At 42.6% G+C, this 22,390-nt stretch overlaps 1 protein-coding gene across 11 annotated transcripts in view; it reads right to left on the bottom strand.

The window, feature by feature from the left end:
- RAPGEF2 (Rap guanine nucleotide exchange factor 2) overlaps window positions 1–22,390 on the bottom strand; it is a 270,343-nt gene that overhangs the window by 167,868 nt on the left and 80,085 nt on the right. For all 11 annotated transcript variants that reach the window (XM_027567249.1, XM_027567250.1, XM_027567251.1 and 8 more), the window contains exons 2-3: window positions 18,919–18,989; window positions 11,506–11,562 (exon numbers count right to left, since the gene is read on the bottom strand). In XM_027567249.1, coding sequence (XP_027423050.1) covers window positions 11,506–11,562; window positions 18,919–18,989 — 128 coding nt within the window. The remainder of the gene's footprint in view (window positions 1–11,505; window positions 11,563–18,918; window positions 18,990–22,390) is intronic.

The following is a 22,390-nucleotide window of genomic DNA, read 5'->3' as shown; positions in this document are numbered from 1 at the left end:
TTACTCAACTGGCCAGAAAAGTCTCCTGAGTTCGTTAGAAACCACTGTGATACCTGCCCTCTCCTGCATTTATAATAATTATGTATCAGGCAGGCAGTGTTTCAGTGTAGACATAACCCATTTTTCTTCAACATCTGCAACCACGCCCCTTCCCACAGGGCACCTGTCATCGCGAACTCTATATTGCCAAGTAATGACTACTTTTTAAAAAGAAATGAAGAGAAAGAAATTACTTAGCAGTAACAGCATCCAACTTGTCTACACTCAGAAGGGAAGCAAAATGAATCTGAGATCTCGCTTGCAGACATATGTGGCAACGCAGCTGGCTAACAGAAGACTGACTAGTAGAATAATAATTACAAGCCTAACAGGAACAAATGGCCAGGGGTAAAAAATACCTCACGTCAGTCACTGTGGATACAACTAATTTTACTCACCAATGTTATTTATATTTTTCCCAGTTGTTTAATGTTTTAAAATTATGAGCTCAGGAGTCCCATCAAGGATTGCTGAAATGGTAAAAGCTGAATCTCAGAGTAACTGACCATTTGCAAATAACTTTAGTGTTACATCACCAGTAACAGGTAGAAAAGAGACACCTAGAGATTACAGAGGCCCCTCTGATCACCAAAATGGACACTCAGAGAAGACCTAGAAGTTTTAGACAGAGCTAAGAACTCCAACAGACAAAGATTTGATTCCAACACCTTCCATCCTACACCCAACAAGATGAAAGCCACAAAGCCCAGGGTATGATAAGGCCCTCAGCAGAGCTTCTGTTTTGATTCTGTCAACAGAGAGAAAACGAATCAAGCCAAACAAAACAAGCAAGCAAAATATAAACAGGACATCATAAAATGACCGATCCGCTATGCCGTGTGATCAGACAGAAGGACCCTAAAAAGCCATCACGACTGACCAGTCTAGGTGCCCACATCTCCTGGGCTAAACCAGAAGGGCAGGTGTAGCCTTGGAATGTGTAACCTGGTCCCTTTCCACCTCACTTCCCTCTGCTCCTCAGCACAAACCCCCTTCCTAGATGGTATCTCCCTACCTTCTAAGTCACCCTGCACCCCAAAGGAATGGCTCTAACACCACTTCTTCAATAAGGTCTTCTCACTGATTCCCACACTCCAAAATACTTACCCCGTCTAATTCATTCTGTTTCGTGCTTTTCTCTATCCATTTCTCATCCCTGAGCAACCTAGGTGTCTCCCTCCACCTGCATGGAGGCCCCCTGCAGGCAGGGCCAGGAGCTGCAGCTTGTGGGAACAGGTCAGGATCTTGGCAGCATCTGCTCAGGGAACCGAGATCAAGCCCCCACAACCAGCACCTAAAAGCAGCAGTCTGATGCCCTGCAAAGAGCAAAGGTTTGGAACACACATTCTGTCACACCAGCCATGTGATCCTGGTGACGTCAGGTCCTGAGGCTCTGATTCCTCAACTGTGAAATGGGGATATTAGTCCTTCACAACGTCACTCTGATTTAAAGACACAATACATACCAAGCACCCTGCATAGCAGGGACACAGAACACTGGTCTCTTCCTCTCTCTCACAACCACCTCTGAAAGGGTCACCTACACCTTTCCTCTCTGCTCTCAACCCCAACAAGTCCTGGGCTTCAGACTGCATGCCACTCACCAACCTACACCATTTCCTTCCCCTATGCCTCAGGGCCTTCGAACAAACCTGCTCTTCCAGCTCCTAAAGGGTACCTTCAGCCTAGTAAACTCCTTACTCATCCTTTGAATTCCAGGTTAACGACCACTTCCTCTGAGAAACATTTTAGTACCTTCCAAATAAAGTGAGTCACTCTCTGCTGGGTTCCCAGCCACTTTGGACTTGCTCACAGGAAGCAGAGTATCATCATCTCAGAAGTCTTTCCTCTACTCTTCAGTAACTCCACGGACACACTGGACGATGCTCAACTTGCACTCAGATATTTTATTAATAAGTTAATTAATAGTTGAACAGACACTAACTCTGGAGAAGGAAATGGCAACCCACTCCAGTGTTCTTGCCTGGAGAATCCCAGGGACAGGGGAGCCTGGTGGGCTGCCATCTCTGGGGTCACACAGAATCGGGCACGACTGAAGTGACATAGCAGCAGCAGACACTAACTCAAGTGAGGTGTTAAAGTGTCTGAAAGTCAAAGCCATGAGTTTGAATTTACCAGGAATTAGAAAAATGAAGTGAGGGTTAAAGAACGTCCTTGACAATAACCTAGATGTCCACAGGGTGGCAGTGTCTCCCCATGAAAGGGCTTTGTGAGCAGCTGTGTTGTCCCAGGTTCCCCTTTAGGAAGCAGACTGAATACAGGGACCAAGCTCAAGTTGATGGAGATGGGGGAGTGGGGTGAGGAGGGGTGAGGATAATAAGCTAATAACTCAAAAGAAAACAGAATAAGTCAGAAAGGGAATTATCAAAGGGCAAAAAAGTAATTGGAGAGAAGCCACTTAATTCAGTTGCTAATAGAATACGAAAATTTAAGTGAAGCCCAAGTGGCCAAAAGGCTTCAAAAAGGGTAGGAGGAATGGGGTGAGGAAGGGGCTTCAGGCAAGGGCACTCCTGTCCTTGTGGACACAGCTTCACACCCACCCCTGCCAGCCACAAACTGACATCTGGTCTGTGTGTGTGTGTATTTGGAGAGAGGGGATGTCAACCAACAGAAACTAGAGGAATGGTCCCCATGCAAAAAACATCATCAGGATGAGAATTTAGTGCCCAAGGAGTGCATCGGGTCTACAGGAAGGGTGTCTCCCGGGAGCAGGTGTCCCCCGGCAGCACAGGCAGGAGGGACCAGAGTGGAGGATGCCCTATGGGGCTGTATGGGGCGACAGCCACTGAGCATCAGGACACACAGATGCACAGAGGCGGCCACCACACAGGAACACGGCAGGTGATACAGCCAGAAACCTCCAGGGCCGGTGGAGAGGGAGCCCACTCAGGAAGGGGCAGGGACACGCAGCCACGTGGACCCGCAAGCATCAGGTTTGGGTTTAGAACGGAGGCTGCACTGCATTATGCACACCACCCGGACGCAGCCCCAGGTGCACACAGCAGCGCCGGCATCTGGGAGCAGTGTTACCTCCCGGGCCTACTGGCTTCGTTCAGTGGGAACCAAAATGAAGACCATCCAAATTCCACCAAGGAAGTGGAGCCCACAAGCAAGGAACTCAGAGGGCCGGCCACCAGAGACCACGACTACGAAAATACTTGTTTCTTTTCCTACAGCTGCTGTCCTGGTAACATCATCCAGTCGAAGGATAAACCAGAAAACAGAAAGTCTTCCTGAATTTCTTCCTCTGCACAACCCACCACCACATCCTGTGGGGTCCGCTCCAAAGCCCCTGCTGAAGTCTGACATCTTATTCTAACCCCCTTTCCCCTCCGACACACACACACGGTCACTAGTCTCTCCTGACCGGTGCAGACGTGTACTCTCATGTATACAATTATAGCAAAAACCAGAGCAGGACTAACTCTGCCTTCTGACACCAGATGATCCTGTACCTTCTCACGGGAGCCCAGCAGCAAGTTCAGACCAGAGATTCTGAGTAGGGACATGACCAGCCCCAGGGGACAGAAACTCATCCAGCTCTTCCACCACTAACAGCCACCACGATGGAATCGAGGAGGATTTCCCATGAACGAAGTGTTTCAGGGCTTAAAATTGTAGCCCTGACAATTGCCACCTTCCAACATGCAGATAGAACAGATACGTAAGAATTGTGCTCTTTTTCACAAATGTATTACTGTCACTTCTGCTACTGGATTTACCAAAAAGTTTAATAAAATTTTTTGTTGCTCCCTGATGGGACTCTAAGCCTTATGCTCCAAGACAAAATATGTATGATACATTTTTGTGCAGCCAATGGCAGAGAGTAAGCTCACTAGAAAAGTTAAAGGAGCTGGGCAGTGTGCAACCCTGACAACACCAGATCACCATCCAAAGAAAGCCATCAAGTGTAGGACACGTGACAGAAAGAGTCCTCTACCAAGGGTTAACACACACATTCCTGACGTAAAGAACAGCAATACTGTTCTATAAAATTATATACTTCATAATATTTAATTATATACAAGCACATAACCACAAATTTCCACACTTATGAAAACACATATTACAAGCAGAGGCTGACTTTTTGTTCCATTTCCTAAAAGTTCCAAATCCTAAGAAGCTACTTCACTTTTATCACTAAAAACTCTGATGGAAAAACAGCATCATTATAACATTAAGTTTTTCAGAAAGTCCTTAATTTTCTCTCAACACACTATAGTGGCTTAAATCCAACAAATAGGATAAATCAGTAGAATCAGTAAGAACTCTGACAACTGATGGAAGTATTGAGGCTATTTCAGCTAAATACTTTGAAAATATTTTATTTTGAATATATTAAAGTATTTTGAAAATATTTTTATTTTTTAAAAATTAGTATTTTGAAAATGGGGGGAATATGTGGACATAATTTTTTTTAACCAGGGTAATTCACTAAACCAGCAAAGGGAATGATATAAACAACTAAAGAACTAGTAAAGCCAAAGATTCTACAGACTCAACATATAGTCATTCTTAACTTTATAAAATTCATTTTAAAAACAAAATGAAGGAGTGAGGTCTTAAGTGTCATGAAGTTACTCAATAAACTTTTTCTGAATTAAAGAAAAAACACCGACACAGATTACAATTTATGACAATCCATTCATCAGTGATTCAGCTATATTGAGGGCAGATGGCTAAACCCAAGGACTTGAGGGACAATTTCTCAAATTTAACAGCAGAAACTCTTCTGAAAAACACCAGTGGGTCATGAAATTCACACATCTGCGTCTTTCAGTTACACACTACAGTTTCATTTTCAGGGTAAACCTGCTCCTCACCTACAGCAAACTGGCACCAGAATTTCTAAAAAGAACCTGCAGCCGTCCAGAAACAAACCCACACCAAACCTGCCCACCCCACTGCCAAGGTCAGGGTTGACACGTACTGTCAGCTCAGAGCACTGTGGCCGCACCAATCCGAAAGCACAGGGAGGAAACCTCGTTTGCTGACCACATGCAACTTTAAACAGCTGAATTTAAGAAGAGTTCAGGTTTTTACTAAGTAGTTTCATAGAAAATCAATACAAAGGACTTAACACTTAACCCTAACCCTAAACATGCATGCTGTTTTACCTGAAAGACCATAAAGAAGGTCTTTCTCAGCTGATCTAGCAAAGGAATAATTCCTTTCAAGTAAATGCAAAAAAATAACAATGAGAACAGACAAGATGCAAATGTCTGTGCTGGGCAACACAAGCGTAAATCTAACCCAATGTAGTTTCTGCCCTAATGGAGTTCACCAACTAAATACATTTTTAAATGATTTATTTTACTGCTCTTTGATTCATCACAAAAATAAAACATTTTCAAAGATTAAAAGTAAATATAAAATATTGTATTTTTTAAAGTATTGCTGCTGCTGCTAAGTCGCTTCAGTCAGACTCTCCGCGACCCCATGAATTGCAGACAACAAGACTCCTCCGTCCATGGGATTTTCCAGGCAAGAGTACTGGAGTGGGTTGCCATCGCCTTCTCCAAAAAGCATTGCTGAGAAACCTTAAACTATCACCATATGTACATAAAACAATCTTAAGTAAGTCTATTTGTGGGTAGGCATGTATCCACGAGTATTTGAATTTTCGTACTTACACACAGCACATGTGTACATCACAACATACCAAGCTCACAGTTGAGCATCTTTATCCTATGAGTTTGGGCAAGGAATCAGAGGTGGGGGCGGTGGGGGAAGCAGCAGTGCAAAGCCATAGCTCCTCCTCCAGGGGGAGGAGGGACCAGGAGAGAGGAGGACCAACACCACAGAGAAGGGGCAGCTCCTCCTCCAGGGGAGGGAGATCTGGGGGAGAGGAGCAACACCACAGGGAAGGGGCAGCTCCTCCTCCAGGGGAGGGAGATCTGGGGGAGAGGAGCAACACCACAGGGAAGGGGCAGCTCCTCCTCCAGGAAAAAGAGGATCTGGGGGAGAAGAGCAACACCACAGGGAAGGGGCAGCTCCTCCTCCAGGGGAGGGAGATCTGGGGGAGAGGAGCAACACCACAGGGAAGGGGCAGCTCCTCTTCCAGGGGAGGGAGATCTGGGGGAGAGGAGCAACACCACAGGGAAGGGCAGCTCCTCCTCCAGGGAAAAGAGGATCTGGGGGAGAAGAGCAACACCACAGGGAAGGGGCAGCTCCTCCTCCAGGGGAGGGAGATCTGGGGGAGAGGAGCAACACCACAGGGAAGGGGCAGCTCCTCCTCCAGGGGAGGGAGATCTGGGGGAGAGGAGCAACACCACAGGGAAGGGGCAGCTCCTCCTCCAGGGGAGGGAGATCTGGGGGAGAGGAGCAACACCACAGGGAAGGGGCAGCTCCTCCTCCAGGGAAGAGGATCTGGGGGAGAGGAGCAACACCACAGGGAAGGGGCAGCTCCTCCTCCAGGGGAGGGAGATCTGGGGGAGAGGAGCAACACCACAGGGAAGGGGCAGCTCCTCCTCCAGGGGAGGGAGATCTGGGGGAGAGGAGCAACACCACAGGGAAGGGCAGCTCCTCCTCCAGGGAAAAGAGGATCTGGGGGAGAGGAGCAACACCACAGGGAAGGGGCAGCTCCTCCTCCAGGGAAAAGAGGATCTGGGGGAGAGGAACAATACCACAGGGAAGGGGCAGCTCCTCCTCCAGGGAAGAGGATCTGGGGGAGAGGAGCAACACCACAGGGAAGGGGCAGCTCCTCCTCCAGGGGAGGGAGATCTGGGGGAGAGGAGCAACACCACAGGGAAGGGGCAGCTCCTCCTCCAGGGAAAAGAGGATCTGGGGGAGAGGAGCAACACCACAGGGAAGGGGCAGCTCCTCCTCCAGGTGGAGCGGGACCCGGGGGAAGAGGGCCAACACTATTTCCTCCAGGGGGAGGAACCAGGGGAGAGGGTGACCAACACCATGGGGAAGGGGCAGCTCCTCCTCCAGGGGGAGGAGGGGACAGAGGTTCAGGCAGATCTGAGCACAAAATGGCCACTGCAGTAGGAAGGGAATGTGGAGGGGACAGGGAGATGTGACATCTAGACACAGGGTACTGTGGAAGCCAGAAACCGCATCACAGACTGAAAAGACTGATAGGTCCTGGGAGAGGGGCAGCTGGGCCGAAGTTCTCCAAGATGTAGATTTAGATGAAAGGAACCATTTCCTCTTCTGCAATAGAGGGAGATAATCCCATATCTAAGTGCTATGAAAACTTTTGGAAACCAAAGCACCCATTCCAACATGTGTGTGCATAGTGGGCGTGCAGTACAGTTACCTGAGTTTATAGAGTGTCTGTGTGTGCTTTAAATTTAAGAAAACAAAACACATTTTGATGGTTCAATTTCTTATCCAAAGGTTTTTTTAGCACTTCACTAGATACTAAACCAAAATGGTGAGGATGGCTGGCCATTAAAGAAAAAGAGAATGGACACATGTATTTAGCTCCTTTCTTAAATTCTCTGAAGTCCCTCAGGTATGAAATGTGTACTGTCCCACTCAGCACTTCCAAGCCAGCAAAACAACCATATACTCAATAACAAATGAAAGGAAGGGAGAATTTACCTGATGTTTCTGTCCACTGTGTAAAGCTCAACTAACGATACCTAACTTTCTAGGATAACAAATATTACATCCTAAATGGGCAAGTCTACACTTTAAAAATTCCATTTCATCAGAATCGCAATTCTCCCCTGAATCGCAGTACAACTTAAAATGGCATTCTGCCTTACTGCTTATGTTAAAATAACGCCAGGGGAGTTATTGATAGAAGTTATAGATAGTTGTCATAATTCCTTCCTAAACAAAGCTTAAAGCAGCTAAAACAATGGGAGAACAAAATCTAAACGATGAGAACAGTGGATGGAGTGAGGACGCTGCCCACCACTGGCATTTCTGACTGCGCGTGCCTGCTCTGTGTTCTCCACACAGGGCCCTGCATATCAGCCTCACACTGGCACCAAAGCGGGGACCCTGTGATCATTCTTCCCATTTGACAGATGAGAACAGTGAGGCACAGAGGTGGATTAAAAGAGTACTAGATTTACCTGGTGAAATTATGATAGTCTTGATATTATGACATTATTATAGTCTTCGAAGTCACCAGCACACAAACATAATAAGGAAAACAAATACTCATCTCTTGGTTATAAAACCAAATTCTGAAAGTCTCTGATATTTCGACTACACTGCATTCTCCAAGCTCAAGCAGACAAGTCAGTCCCCCCATGAGGTAAAAACAAAAGGTGCCTAGAAAAGTAGTGGTATTACTAAATCATCACAGGAGTTTTACACACCCCAAATACAGACGTTCTTTCATTTTTAAAACTGGGCCTACACCAACTGCTCAGAGCAGACAAGCCTGTTCACGGATCATCATCCTTCACAGGAGGTCGGCCAAAGCCTGGGAGTGTGACCGGGTGAATCTACACTCAAGTCTCTGAACTTTTGGTCTTATGAAATCATGACCCACAGACTCGTCACTGCTTATATTGCCACCTGATTCTAATTCATCGAAAGGAACAATTAACACAATCAGCTCGGGCTGCAAATTCCAGCCCAAATGCAGTCAATGTAGGATGTTCCAAGTCATGGCTGTGTGTGATCAGCAGAGCTCACGGCCTAAACTGACTCTATTAAATTAAAAAAAAAAGTATATTTAAAACACTGTAATCTACCTTCCATTTAAATGGATAATAAATAATAACTGTTAGGAAGCCAGGCCAATGCAGGCAGAAGGGCTGGTGAGTTGCAGGGGCCGCCCTTGCCCCTTGGCGAGATGCAGTCCTCACCCACATGCACAGGACACCATCTTCTATGGAGGCATGAAGGGGGTGGGGGTGCTGCTGCGTAGGGGGACAGCTGAGGCTGCAGAGTCACTATGTCTGGGGGGGCTGAGTGCAGACCCCAGGTTGAGCTGTGCTCTCGGGGCAGCTTTCTGTTCTCTCCAAGCCTCAGGGCCTTCCCATGTAAAACAGCAGTGATGAAAAGATCCGCCAGGGCGGCTGGAAGGAGGAAGTAAACTAATACACACAAAGCTTGGATTCACGTATGCGGGATGGAGAGAGGGCTTGTTACACGTTTGCTGTTATCTCATCGTCAACACGGCCCAGATCATGTTTCAGGGGAAAAGGACAAACCAATAGAAAGCTGACACTGACTGCCACTGGACTGCTGAAACAAATTAATAATACTCATCAGAGATCATCAACCCTAACATACATACACCCATTCCACAGGTAGCTTTTAATTGCTCCTAAAAGAGAACTAATAGTCTAAGTTATTTACATCTTGATTCCTTCAAGGATAAATATATTAAGGGCATTTGCCCCCATTGTGAGTTTTCTCATTACCAATTACATCTGGTTATTTTGTACTCTACTCCATTGGATGTATGTACGGCCTTTGAAGCCTAAGATGGATGTAGACAGCCAAGAACCATCCTGCATCAGATCCACCCGTGTCTTCTTCTAAAATCCATCCATGGGACTTCCTTGGTGGGGTCCAGTGGTTAAGAATCTGCCTTCCAATGCAGGGGACTCGGGTTCGAGCTAAGATCCCACATGCCTCAGGCAACTAAGCCCGTGCATCACAACCTCTGAGCCTGAGCACCACAATGGAGACCCAGTGCAGCCGAAATTAAAAAGAAAAAAATCCACCCCTGACTGTCCAGTGTCTGCTGTCTTTGCCCCAGATCAAGCACCATCATCTCAGATTCCGCAGTGGCCTCCTGACAGATCTCCCTGCCAGTCCACTCAATCCAACGCTCCCCCTGGGCTTTCAGGCAGACACAGAGCCTATCTTTGAGGGAATGAGTGGGGCTGGAAGGCCTCTGGTCACATCATTTTGCTGCTTGAAAACTAGCCACTTACCTGCAGATTAAAAGACACTTAAGAAAGATACCAATCAATAAACAAACTGTACCCAAAAAATTTAATTTTCATGATATGAAAGAACTATGTTTTGAGGTTTGATGACAATACTGTGGCTAAGCTTTTTTTTTTTCTTCTTGGGTCTATCTTTTAAAGATAAAACCACATATCAAAACAACTTTGGGTGAATTGATATGTCTGGATTTCCTTCAAAATAATCTGCTGGAGGTGGAGTAAGAGATAAAGCACTGTTGGTGATCAGTGGGCACTGTGGCATGATGAATCCATGGGGGTCTGTTTTATTACCATGTCACTAATACTGTGAACATCTGTGATTTTCCATAATAAAATGTAATTGAGAAGGAAGAGCACTCATTTTTAGTTGCCTAAAGAAGCAAGGATGACTTTTCTAACAGTACGTTCACAAGCAAACGTGTCTGTGACCCACCTCTTCTCTTGACCCCACAACACCCCAGGCCACTCGCACTGTACTTGCCACACTGTTCAAAACGTGAGGCCAGGCCCTTCCCTCTCTGAGCCCCTGTATACATGGTGTCTCCTGCCAAGTCTCTCGAGACACCAGACACACCAGGAGACGTAGTACAGAGGGCCACTTCTCCCAGACCCTCCCCTGCACCCCTTCTCTGCAAACCTATAGTCTCAGTCATCCTGGTTGGTTAGTTTTTGTTGTTGCTGTTTTCCATTTTTTTCTGTTTGTATTTCTACCAAAAGATTAATGTCTCCTTAAGTGCAGATGCTGTATCTTATTTATTTCAATAAAGACTCCTTATAATATGCAGGAAAAGTAGTATTTATTTGCTAAGTGACTTGAAAAACAGGAAGAAAAGTCAACAGAACAACCATCACTCATGGCAAACATTATCAGCAGAATTATATGTCTAGTAGATCAGAACCCACACATCCTTAATACACCAATAATTATCTACTGCGTGCTTATCACATTCTTTAAGAAACTAGTTGCCATTGTTTCAAGGAGTGTGTCACACACCTTAAAAAGAATATCAACATGATTTAAGGAAGAAACTAAGCCCAGAGAGACACGGGCAGTTCATTTTCCTGTTGCTGGTCCAGTGGTTAGACTGTATGGTTTCACCATGAGGGCCCAGGTTCAATAGCTGGTTGGGGAACTAAGATCCCATATGCCACAGAGTGCAGTCAAAAGAAAAAAAAAAGACAAGCCAAAGTATGGCATTTATGCTATCATTACCTCTCACCTGGTGTGATGGTGGCAATATATGCACTCTGTTCCTTTGGAAAGACTCCAGTCCAGACTATTTCTCATTTCATAAAGATAAAAGTCAAAATACTCCATAATGTCAAATACCATCTCTGAACTACACGAGAGACACATAAATGCATATGCGGACTTATCAGCAAAGGGCTGCAAACTTCTACTTTATGACCGGAAACAGCTGAAATGCTTCCCATTGCTACAATATGCAATAAAAGTTAATGCAAAATTAAGTAACGCCGACTTGACAAGGTGTCCCCAGTAATTCTCCGATACTCTAAGTGCATCATTTAGCTGCCATATCACGCACGGTGCAAAGAAAAAGGAGACACCTACTAGTACAAAACCTCATTGGCTTCATGTCTTTCGTATCTCACAGTTTCACACATCAACCTGTAAAACAAAAAATAAAGACATGAGTTCACCATTTGTCATTAAAAAACACACTAATAGTTTTAAATTGTAAATGAGACATTATGTAGAAAATTAAGATTATTTCTATGAATTGTCACAACCATTTACTGGCCTCAAGGTAAGTATTTATGGTACCTAGGTTAACAAAATAAAATGAATCTGGTAAAGAAAAGCTTGAAAAGAAACATTTCGTTAGATGTCAGCTTCACCAGATTCATTTCATAGAGAACAAAATTGTATGTGTTTTATACTTTGTAAAGGACATGTGGACAAATTAATGTTCTCCAAGGTAAATAGAAAATGAAAAGGAAGCTGAAAACCAGAAAGGAAACCTATTAATTTATAAAGTGATAACGTCATCCACAGTTTAACACTGATGTTACTTAACAGTATGGAATTTCAGACAAAAGTAGGCTTTCATTAAAGTCATTATTTTTATGACTAAAATGACTAAGCATATGCTTTATAACTTAAAGATTTGTTATTTCAGCTGATTCATCTCTGAAGAAAAAATTATGGAAAACATGAATGTTTAAGTATTCAAAATTACCTCAAGAACAGCATCTTCAAAAAACATCTTATTATATTAAGCCTGAGTAAAATGTCCCAAAAGTACAGAAATGCAAAAGAGAAAATGACTATTTCTTCCCAAGGAGAAACTAAGAAGGAATAATAAGGACTGGCTATAAAAGTGATTACTTCAACAGCATCTGCACTTTGGTCACTGGGGCTACCAACCAACCTCCAACCTGTGAAACACTGGGATCAACACACACAGATGTGTTCCCTGTCTGCAAACTCCAAACCATGCCACTCACTCTTGATTTCTTTTTCACTTGAAAACACTTCACCTGACTTCTTTTGCCTTGTTCTTCCTGCGACCACCCGAAACATTCGCTGAAATCCGGGAGGCAGCATGGGTCCTTGAACACACATTAAACACAGAGTTTTAAGAGACTGAATCACACGAATTCTTCCCAGGAAAGGATGAGATTTAAGTCATGGGTCTAAAAATACCAGGTCTTAAATTATATAACAGGCTCTGCCCTGTTTCCTGTCGCATCCTCTCCAAGATCTCAGTCCTGCTACAGTGGCTCCTGTGCTCCTGCACGCTCATCTCCTCCCTCCCCATCACCCGTTTCTCCCTCTTTCCTGAATGGCTTCCTTTGATACATAAATACACCTTAGGTCCATCGCCCATACAGAGGGAGGGGACACTCTTGAACCCACAGCCCCTCCAGCTACTATCCACGCTCTGCTTTTCCCATGATGGAAATTCTCTTTTTAGAGTTGTCTACATAAACTGTCTCCATTCTCTCATCCTCCTCTCCCACTCCCCAATCACTAGGTCCTTGAAACTCAAAAAAAAAAAAAAAAAAAAACCTCCAAGAACTACCAGCATCCTCTCTGGTATCTTAGTCTTTTCTGACCTTGTATCAATTCTACTTCTCAGTAGCATGTGATGACTCTCTTTTCCTTACAGCATTATCTTCTCTAAGTCTCCTGGTTTTCCTCTAATTCAATTCAGTTCAGTCGCTCAGTTGTGTCAGACTCTTAGCGACCCCATGGACTGCACCATGCCAGGCCTCCCTGCCCATCACCAACTCCCAGAGTTTACTCAAATTCATGTCCATTGAGTCGGTGATGCCATCCAGCCATCTCATTCTCTGTCGTCCCCTTCTCCTCCCGCCCTCAATCCTTCCCAGCATCAAGGTCTTTCCAAATGAGTCAGTTCTTCGCATCAGGTGGTCAAAGTATTGGAGTTTCAGCTTCAGCATCAGTCCTTCCAATGAATATTCAGGACTGATTTCCTTTAGGATGCGCTGGTTGGATCTCCTTGCAAACCAAGGGACTCTCAAGAGTCTTCTTCAACACCACAGTTTAAAAGCATCAATTCTTCGGTGCTCAGCTTTCTTTATAGTCCAACTCTCACAGCCATACATGACTACTGGAAAAACCATTGCTTTGACTTGATGGACCTTTGTTGGCAAAGTAATGTCTCTGCTTTTTAACATGCTGCCTAGGTGGGTCATAACTTTTCTTCCAAGGAGTAAGCATCTTTTAATTTCATGGCTGCATTCACCATTTGCAGTGATTTTGGAGCCCCCAAAAATTAAGTCTCTCACTGTTTCCACTGTTTCCCCATCTATTTGCCATGAAGTGAAGGGAGCAGATGCCATGATCTTCGTTTTCTGAATGTTGAGCTTTAAGCCAACTTTTTCACTCTCCTCTTTCACTTTCATCAAGAGGCTCTTTAGTTCTTCTTTGCTTTCTGCCATAACGGTGGTGTCATCTGCATATCTGAGGTTACTGATATTTCCCCAGCAATCTTGATTCCAGCTTGTGCTTCATCCAGCCCAGTGTTTCTCATGATGTACTCTGCATAGAAGTTCAATAAGCAGGGTGACAATATACAGCCTTGACATACTCCTTTCCCAATTTGGGACCAGTCTGTTGTTCCATGTCCAGTTCCAACTGTTGCCTCCTGACCTGCATACAGATTTCTCAAGAGGCAGGTCAGGTGGTCTGGTATTTCTGCCTTTAAGAATTTTCCACAGTTTGTTGTGATCCACAGAGTTAAAGGCTTTGGCATAGTCAATAAAGCAGATGTTTTTCTGAAACTCTCTTGCTTTTTAGATGACCCGATAGATGTTGGCAACTTGATCTCTGGTTCCTCTGCCTTTCCTAAATCCAGCCTGAATATCTGAAAGTTCACAGTTCACATACTGTTGAATCCCTGCTTGGAGAATTTTGACCATTACTAGCATGTGAGATGAGTGCAACTGTGTGGTAGTTTGAACATTCTTTGGCATTGCCTTTCTTTGGGATTGGAATGAAAACTGACCTTTTCCAGTCCTGTGGCCACTGCTGAGTTTTCCAAATTTGCTGGCATATTGAGTGCAGCACTTTCACAGCATCATCTTTCAGGATTTGAAACAGCTCAACTGGAATTCCATCACCTCCACTAGCTTTGTTTGTAGTGATGCTTCCTAAGGCCCATTTGACTTTGCATTCCAGGATGTCTGGCTCTAGGTGAGTGATCACACATCATGATTATCTAGGTCATGAAGATTTTTTGTACAGTTCTTCTGTGTATTCTTGTCACCACTTCTTAATGTCTTCTGCTTCTGTTAGGCCCATACCATTTCTGTCCTTTACTGTGCCCATCTTTGCCTCAAATGTTCCCCTGGTATCTCTAATTTTCTTGAAGAGATCTCTAGTCTTTCCCATTCTATTGTTTTCCTCTATTTCTTACTAACCATTTTTTCTGACTCCTTTGGACTCCCTGCCCCTGCCCATTCCTCTACCTGACTTATTTTTTTCGGCCACATCATGGGGTTTGTGGGATCTTAGTTTCCTGACCAGGGATTGAACCCAGACCCTCTGCAGTAACAGTGCAGAGTCCTAACCACCTGACCACCAGGGAAGTCCCTACTTGACTTCTAAACAGACCACCTCCAGGGGCTGTTAGTCCTCTTCTCCTCTGTACCACGTAACCTCATCCAGTCTGTGATTTTTAACGTCATCCATAACCTGATGGCTTCCAAAGCCACTCCCCACACCCAAGCCCTCACTGTGATACCCACTCTTCTAAATGCCTACTTGGTGTAATAGCCATTTCATCTTCAAAACATCCAAAAAGATCTTAAATTTATACCCCACAAATCTGCTTTTCCCCAGTCAGAACCCAACTGTTTAGGCCAAAAACTTTGGCATCATCATCCTTGACTCCTCTCTTTTGTTCACAGCCCATCTTTCCACCAGTTCCTGTTTCAAAGAGACATCCTCCCAGGCTAACCACGTTCACCACCCACCTGTGAAAACCTGGTATCAGTCATCGTGCTCGCATGGCTCAGTCGCTCAGTCTTGTCTGACTCTGTGGCCCCAGGGACTATAGCCTGCCAGGCTCCTATGTCTATGGAATTATCAAGGCAAGAACACTGGAGTGGGTTGCCATTTACTCTTCCAATGGATCTTCCCAACCCAGGAATAGGACCAAGTTTCCTGCAGCTCCAGCACTGGCAAGTGGATTCTTTACTGCTGATCCACCTGGGAAACCCGTCTAAGCCATCATCCCACTATTATCTCCTAGAGGACTACAGAGGTAGCATCTGCTTCTATTCTGCACACCTGTTGCCTGTTCTCCTGACATGCAGTCACAGCACCTCACACCTGCTCTTAATCTCCACTGCCTTCAGGAGAAAATCCAAGCCCCTGTCCTTGAATACACAGCCCTGCGCTGTTGACTGCACTGAGTATCCCAACCTACATTTGCCTTCCCACGGCTCCTGCCTGCTCCCACCCAGAGCATCAGGACCCATCGGCACCGTGGGGATCTCTGAGCGGCTGAGCTGACACAAATGTTCCCTCTTTTCAACCACAAAGTAAGAGTAGCCCAACATGCTAACATCTGAATGAAACAACAATGGTCTACACCCCTAAATCCTGTCTGCCCCACTAGGAACATAAGCTCCGTGGCAGCAGGGGTCTGGTCAACTTCACTGTGGCATCTCCACGGCCGACCTGATTTCCAGCACATAGCAGGCTTGCAGGTGACAACTGCTGACTGCACAAATCAGCCTAACCAGCACCAACAGAAGATCAAGGCAAAATCATCTATATGACAATGCTGTAAATACATGGGGAAAGTACCAAAATTTTTTTTCTTAAATGCTGTTAACAGATTGTTTGATCTTCCCCGAATTCCTAAAGAATATACTAGCCACATTTTAATTGTTCCTTAATGTCTAAGATTGCCTGTGTAATAATAATTATGCTCATCCATAATGCTGAAGAATGTATACATGGACACACACACATATACTATATACAACTATATATACAGCTTTATTTTATATATATATATATATACACACACACACACATATATTTCCCCTCCCCAGCAATCTCTTGTTTCCAACACTGAATGGCCGCAGTTACTCTGCTTTTTAAAGATATTTTGGCCTCAACTCCCAACTGGAGCTTCCTCCTCCCCTTTGCAAATATGCTGCTTCTAATCCATATGGATTAAGGGAGTGAACATTAGAAAAATGACACTGTGTGGAAAGACATCCAGGTTTTGAGTGAAGCTCTGAAACCTTCAGATTGTGTGGAGTGAGCAACCTCACAGCGACAGAGCCAACTGACCGCACGTGGATCCGCTCGGGATGCACGCACTGGATGGCCCACAGCGCACCAAGCGGGGCTCCCGAAGAGGAAAGCCTCCCCACCTGCCCCTCCAAATACCAGTGTCCTGCCGCCCAGTACTGAGGAAACAGACTTGGAAAATCTTACGAGCTGCTATTTTTTGTTGTTTTCCTAAATTTGGAAAACTACATTACATGGAAGTCTTAACTGCTCTCTGTTAATCCCACAGGGAAAACTTTATTTATAAAATTCAAAGGAAGTAACATCTAAATAAGATGTATTTTTCCCAGAAATGGTGGTTACTACAAAGCAGTTTATCCAAGTCATTGAGTTTATCTGTACCTCTTTTCTCGCTATTATTCATTTTGGTATTCCAATCTTGTTCTAAAAAAGGACTTAGTTTCAGCTGATGTTTTTCATAAATATGAGAAACAAATAAGCAGAACATGATAAACATCCTAAAGGTGTCTCCTTGTAAGTTCATGCCAACAAAGTTGAATGATCTCCAAAATGGACTTTTTAAGGTACAAATACACTAAACTATACTGTTGAAGTAATCAGTTATTTCCAGCCAAAATTTACTTTCGAAACAGCAGGAAATTCATGGTTCTGAAGCAGGTTAAGGGGTGTATGGGGCTTTATTATATTACCTCTACTTTTTTAATCTTGAAAATCTTCATAAGATGTATTAAAATTTTCCTTATTTTATTGCATAGAATTACTATTACCTTAAATAATTTTATGACCACATATACTACAGACACATATTATATAATCAATATAATCTAATTATCAAAATATCACCCATGTGAAGTTTTATATGCATATGGAAAAGTGACATTTGCATTTGTATATTAATCAATTTGCATTTGCAGGTTAACTGCACTCAGTACAACAGATAATTGGCACTACAGGCTTTTCCTAGGATGCTGCTGCTGCTGCTAAGTCACTTCAGTCCTGTCCAACTCTCTGAGACCCCATAGAGGGCAGCCCCTCAGGCTTCTCCATCCCTGGGATTCTCTAGGCAAGAACACTGAAGTGGGTTGCTATTTCCTTCTCCAATGCATGAAAATGAAAAATGAAAGTGAAGTCGCTCAGTCATTTCCGACTCTCAGCGACCCCATGGACTGCAGCCTACCAGGCTTCTCCATCCATGGATTTTCCAGGCAAGAGCACTGGAGTGGGTTGCCACTGCCTTCTCCTTTCCTAGGATAGCTGCCATCAAAATTCATAAAATGAAAATTTCACACTTTAGAAATTATCCTAGCTTTAATTTGAGCCATCTTCTAAATTCCCAATGGGTTGGCCCTTTCTAATAAAACTTGACTGAATTTTTAAACACTTAACCTACAATCTATTTTAAATGATTTTCATTAAAAATTTAATTTTAGAAGTATTCAATCCTCTTGATATGTTTTTCAATTAACAACTAAATATGAAATTGACATGCTCAAAAATTAATTAGTGTTTAAAGAGTAAAAGGGAAATACATAGAAAAAGTATTCCTTTCATAATTAAAAACTGCTGGTATCAAAAGTATCTGGAGATGGAGGAAAGAGAATTTTCCCATAACTTCCTAGTTGGTGTTTACCTGCAATCCATCTTCCCAAGGTCCTTTCTTTTCTGTTCCAGTTAATCACTAGATTATACAAGATGTTTTGATCTTTTAGTATAAGCCCAGATAACCACAAATAAGGCTGATGTATTGCTGTACAAGAGATGTGATGAGATTTTTACTAGTGGACACGCATAAAACCAACTATGGTATAAAGTGAGTTTCCCAGAAACGGGCAGACAACTTAATGCAATAAATATATTCCATACAAAGACCTAAAACAGCGAACTGAGTCATTCTCTGAACACTTAAAAACATTCTGGTTTCATATGTATCTGAGTGCTAAGAAATTGATTTTTATTTACCAGGATGGCAAACAATGCTCCTTCAGTGTATTCGCCAACTGGTGTTTATTACTTTAGGTGAGGAGATGGACAGGAAGGAGAGAGGTGATCACTCTGGCAGAAATGTCAAAAATTACCACATGGATGTAAAACTTACAAGGCCAGGTACAGAGGCCAGATGAGGCAGAGTGTTCAGAAGTAAGTTACCTTTAATCCCACTTCTACAGGATAATAAATGATCATATCAAATTCTAGCATCCCACTGTTATTCATCTTAGATTGACTTACCTAAGCTGATGCTCTCTCAGGTTGGACAAGGCTTCCATTCCATGTAAATAGGAATACACTATTTCCAGATCCTGTTTGAAAAAAAGACAGGAATTATTAGACTTATCAGGAAAAGAGGCTTCTAAAATAAGTCATTATATTTACAGACCAAATTAAAGATAGCTTTTTTCAAATACAAGTTTTTTAGACATCAAAAATCACATTTATATTAAGAGAAATCCTGGGCCTACACAATGTCATCCATCATAGCTGCCTTTGGGACACATACAAAGGCCATAAAAATATAAATGACACTGGCTCGAAGTTATGAAAATAAATTCCTCATAAGTTGTTACCAATTATTTTCTGGCTTTAACAGTAAAATATCAAAGGTAAGGTTTTAATAGGCAAGTATAAGTATTTGCCAATTCAGTCATTATTTTCTTAATTAATGCATGTTACTTCATGCCTACACTTAAAGATGAGCATGAATCCAATTTTTCTTTCCAATTCTTACCAAGTGACATTTCTTACATACAGAAATATTTAAATTTAAATATTCTTTTTAAAAAAGAGACACATGCCTTGTTTTTCCAGATCATGTTACAATACATAGAAAAAAGAGTCCTAGTAATTCATGAAAGTTTAAAACAGGTAAAGATTCAAAATCCTGTTTATATTGATTTACATGACAAGCCAGCAAGGAACCATCATTTTTTTAAATTGCGGTACAGTTGATGTATAATATTATGTAAGTCTTAGGTGTACATGAGTTAGTATTTTAAGACTCCAATGAATAGCAGCTTCTGATCTCAAGAACATGAATAGATATTTACTCCTCCTCCAAATCTTGGCCAAAATCTAAAACAAACATATTTTTAAATATCTGTAAAATTTTCCTCTTCCTTTTTAAAACAAAAGCCCTATTGAGATATTCACACTTTTTTTCTGGTGGGAGACCACAGGACCAGGTAGGGGGTGCAAAACCTCCACCCCCACCCCACACTGAGGCTACACCTCCTTCTAAAGACTCGCTGTAAGCAGGCCCAGAGGTTCTCAGATATGTTAGAACCCAAGATTTATCGCTTGTGAATAATTCCATGGTTTGTCTTTGTCAAACACCACCATAATTCCTGGCATTTTACCACCCAAAAAGCAACCCGATAACCATTAGTACTCTCTCCCCATCCTCCCTTTCCCTAGCTCTTGGCAAGTATTAATCTGTTTTGTGCCTACAGAATTGCCTATTCTGGACATTTCGTGTAAATGGAATCTCACAATGGAATACACGCTCTTTTGTGACTGGCTTCTTTCTCTTGGCCTAATACCTTCAGGGTTCATCTACGCTGCAGCAGGTAATGATACTTTCCTTTGTATTGCAAAATAATATTCCACGGTAGACAGATGCCACATTTTGTTTATCCATCCATCAGCTGATGGACATTTGGGCTTTCCCTGCTTTATGACTGGTATGAATATGCTGTTATCAACTCTCATGCATACATTTCTGCTTGCACACCTGTCTTTAGTTCTCATGGGAATGTATATACCTGGAGCAGAACTGCTCATTCATAAGATAACACTTGTCTTTAGCTTGTTTACCTAAGTGGCTACATCACTTACAATCCTATCAGCAGGGTCTGAGGCCTCTAATTTCCCCACATACATCCTTGCCAACACTAATGTCTGTCTTTTCTATTTCAGCCTTCCAAGGTGTGTTTGAAGGTGTTGCTCTGTATTTCCCTAATGACAATTTTTCATGTGCTTACTGGCCATTTACACGTCTTTGGGTAAATATCTATTCAATTCTTTGTTCACTTTTTAATTGGGCTATTTGTCTTCATCACTGCATGTTAAGGATTCTTTATGTATTCTGGATAGAAGGCCCTTTCCAGATACATTATTGGGTAACATTCTCTCCCTTTCAGTGGGCTGTCATTTCACTATCTTGGATAGTAACCTTTGAAGCACAGGGTTTTTAATTCTGATAAAGTTCAACTTACCTACTCTTTTGTTGTGTATGTTTTTATAGTCATATTTAAGAAACAGTTATCTGATCCAAGGTCACAAAGATTTATTAAGATATTTGCTTCTACAAAGAGTTTCTTCTTCTACAGTCGTAGCTCTTATGTTTAAGTCTATACTCCATTTTTAATTATTTTAATTATTTTAGTTATTTTACATATACAGTAAGGTAAGCATTCAACTTCATTCTTGTACATGTAGATATCCAGTTATCCTATCATCCTCTGTTGAAACACACTATTTCCCCCCAGTGAACTGTATCGCTACCCTTGCTAAAGATCAAAGGATCACAAGTGTCAGTATTTATGTCTGTACTCTGAGATCTATTCCACTGGTCTACAAGTCCGTCCTCTTGCCAGAACCACATAAGGTCTCATTTATGCAGCTTTGGAGCAAGTGTGAAATCAGAAATTGTCAATGTTTCAACCTTATTCTAGTTTCTTGGGTACATGTGAATTTTAGAATCAGCTTGTAAATCTTTGCAGAAAAGCCAGCTTTAAAAAGGATTGCAACGGAACTAAACATCAATTCAGGTAATGTTGCTCCTGTAACAATATTAAGTCTCCTAATCCATGACATGGGATGTTTTTCCCTTTACTTAGGTCTTCCTTAATTTCTTTCAACAATGTTCTGTACTTTTCATTGCACAAATCTTGTACTACGTCGGTTAAATTTAATCCTCTGTCTCGGGTAAGAAAAAATTTTTGTAACCTTAAGGGTACCTTTGAGAACAATTCAAACTATGCGTGCAATTAGATTTCATATATTAAGGGCACAGATAACGGATAATGATTGAAAGAATAAACTAGGCAAGGAAATTAAAACCTTTCTAAGAGGATTCCAAGAAGATTTTAGAACAATATTATGATGTGCTGAGGGTGGGGGTGGAGGGAAGACCTCATTTATGATTCTCAATTGCCCCAATTTAAAACTTACCAATACAGAAATTTAAAGTAGCACCTTCTGATGTTAAACTTTCAGATAAGGTGATGGACTTTCATTTTATTCATCTGTAGCTTTATTTACCACAAACCTTATGAAAGCTATTTATAGACTGAAATCTACATGTAGATCTAAAAATTCAATACAAATAAGAAAGCTAAAACAAAACCATCCCCACTCTCCAGTCCTAAACCCCTTCCTACCCCAGTCATAATATTTTTTGTGCAGGTAGGAAAAGCCAATACAAATGTCTCAAATAATGAGTTTTCTTTAATCCTCATAGTGGAAAGTCCTTCTGAATAATGCTAAGATTCACATTCTATTTTATGTATTATAAATGTGTGTGCTGCTGCAGTCCTTAAATAGTAACAGAGAAACTACCCTCCCATTTCTGAAGAGTTTATAATCTGAGTCTAACACGAATGTCTGACATTTTTTTCACTGAAATATTGATCAGCCTGTTATAAGCTGCCCAAGGCCCACAGTACTTCTAACAGGCAAGACTATTTACGTTCATTAACTCTAA

Source organism: Bos indicus x Bos taurus, chromosome 17, assembly GCF_003369695.1.
Source record: "Bos indicus x Bos taurus breed Angus x Brahman F1 hybrid chromosome 17, Bos_hybrid_MaternalHap_v2.0, whole genome shotgun sequence".
Classification (NCBI taxonomy): Eukaryota; Metazoa; Chordata; class Mammalia; order Artiodactyla; family Bovidae; genus Bos; species Bos indicus x Bos taurus.
Note: the sequence above shows the minus strand (reverse complement) of the source record. Positions and strands in the feature narration are given on the sequence as shown.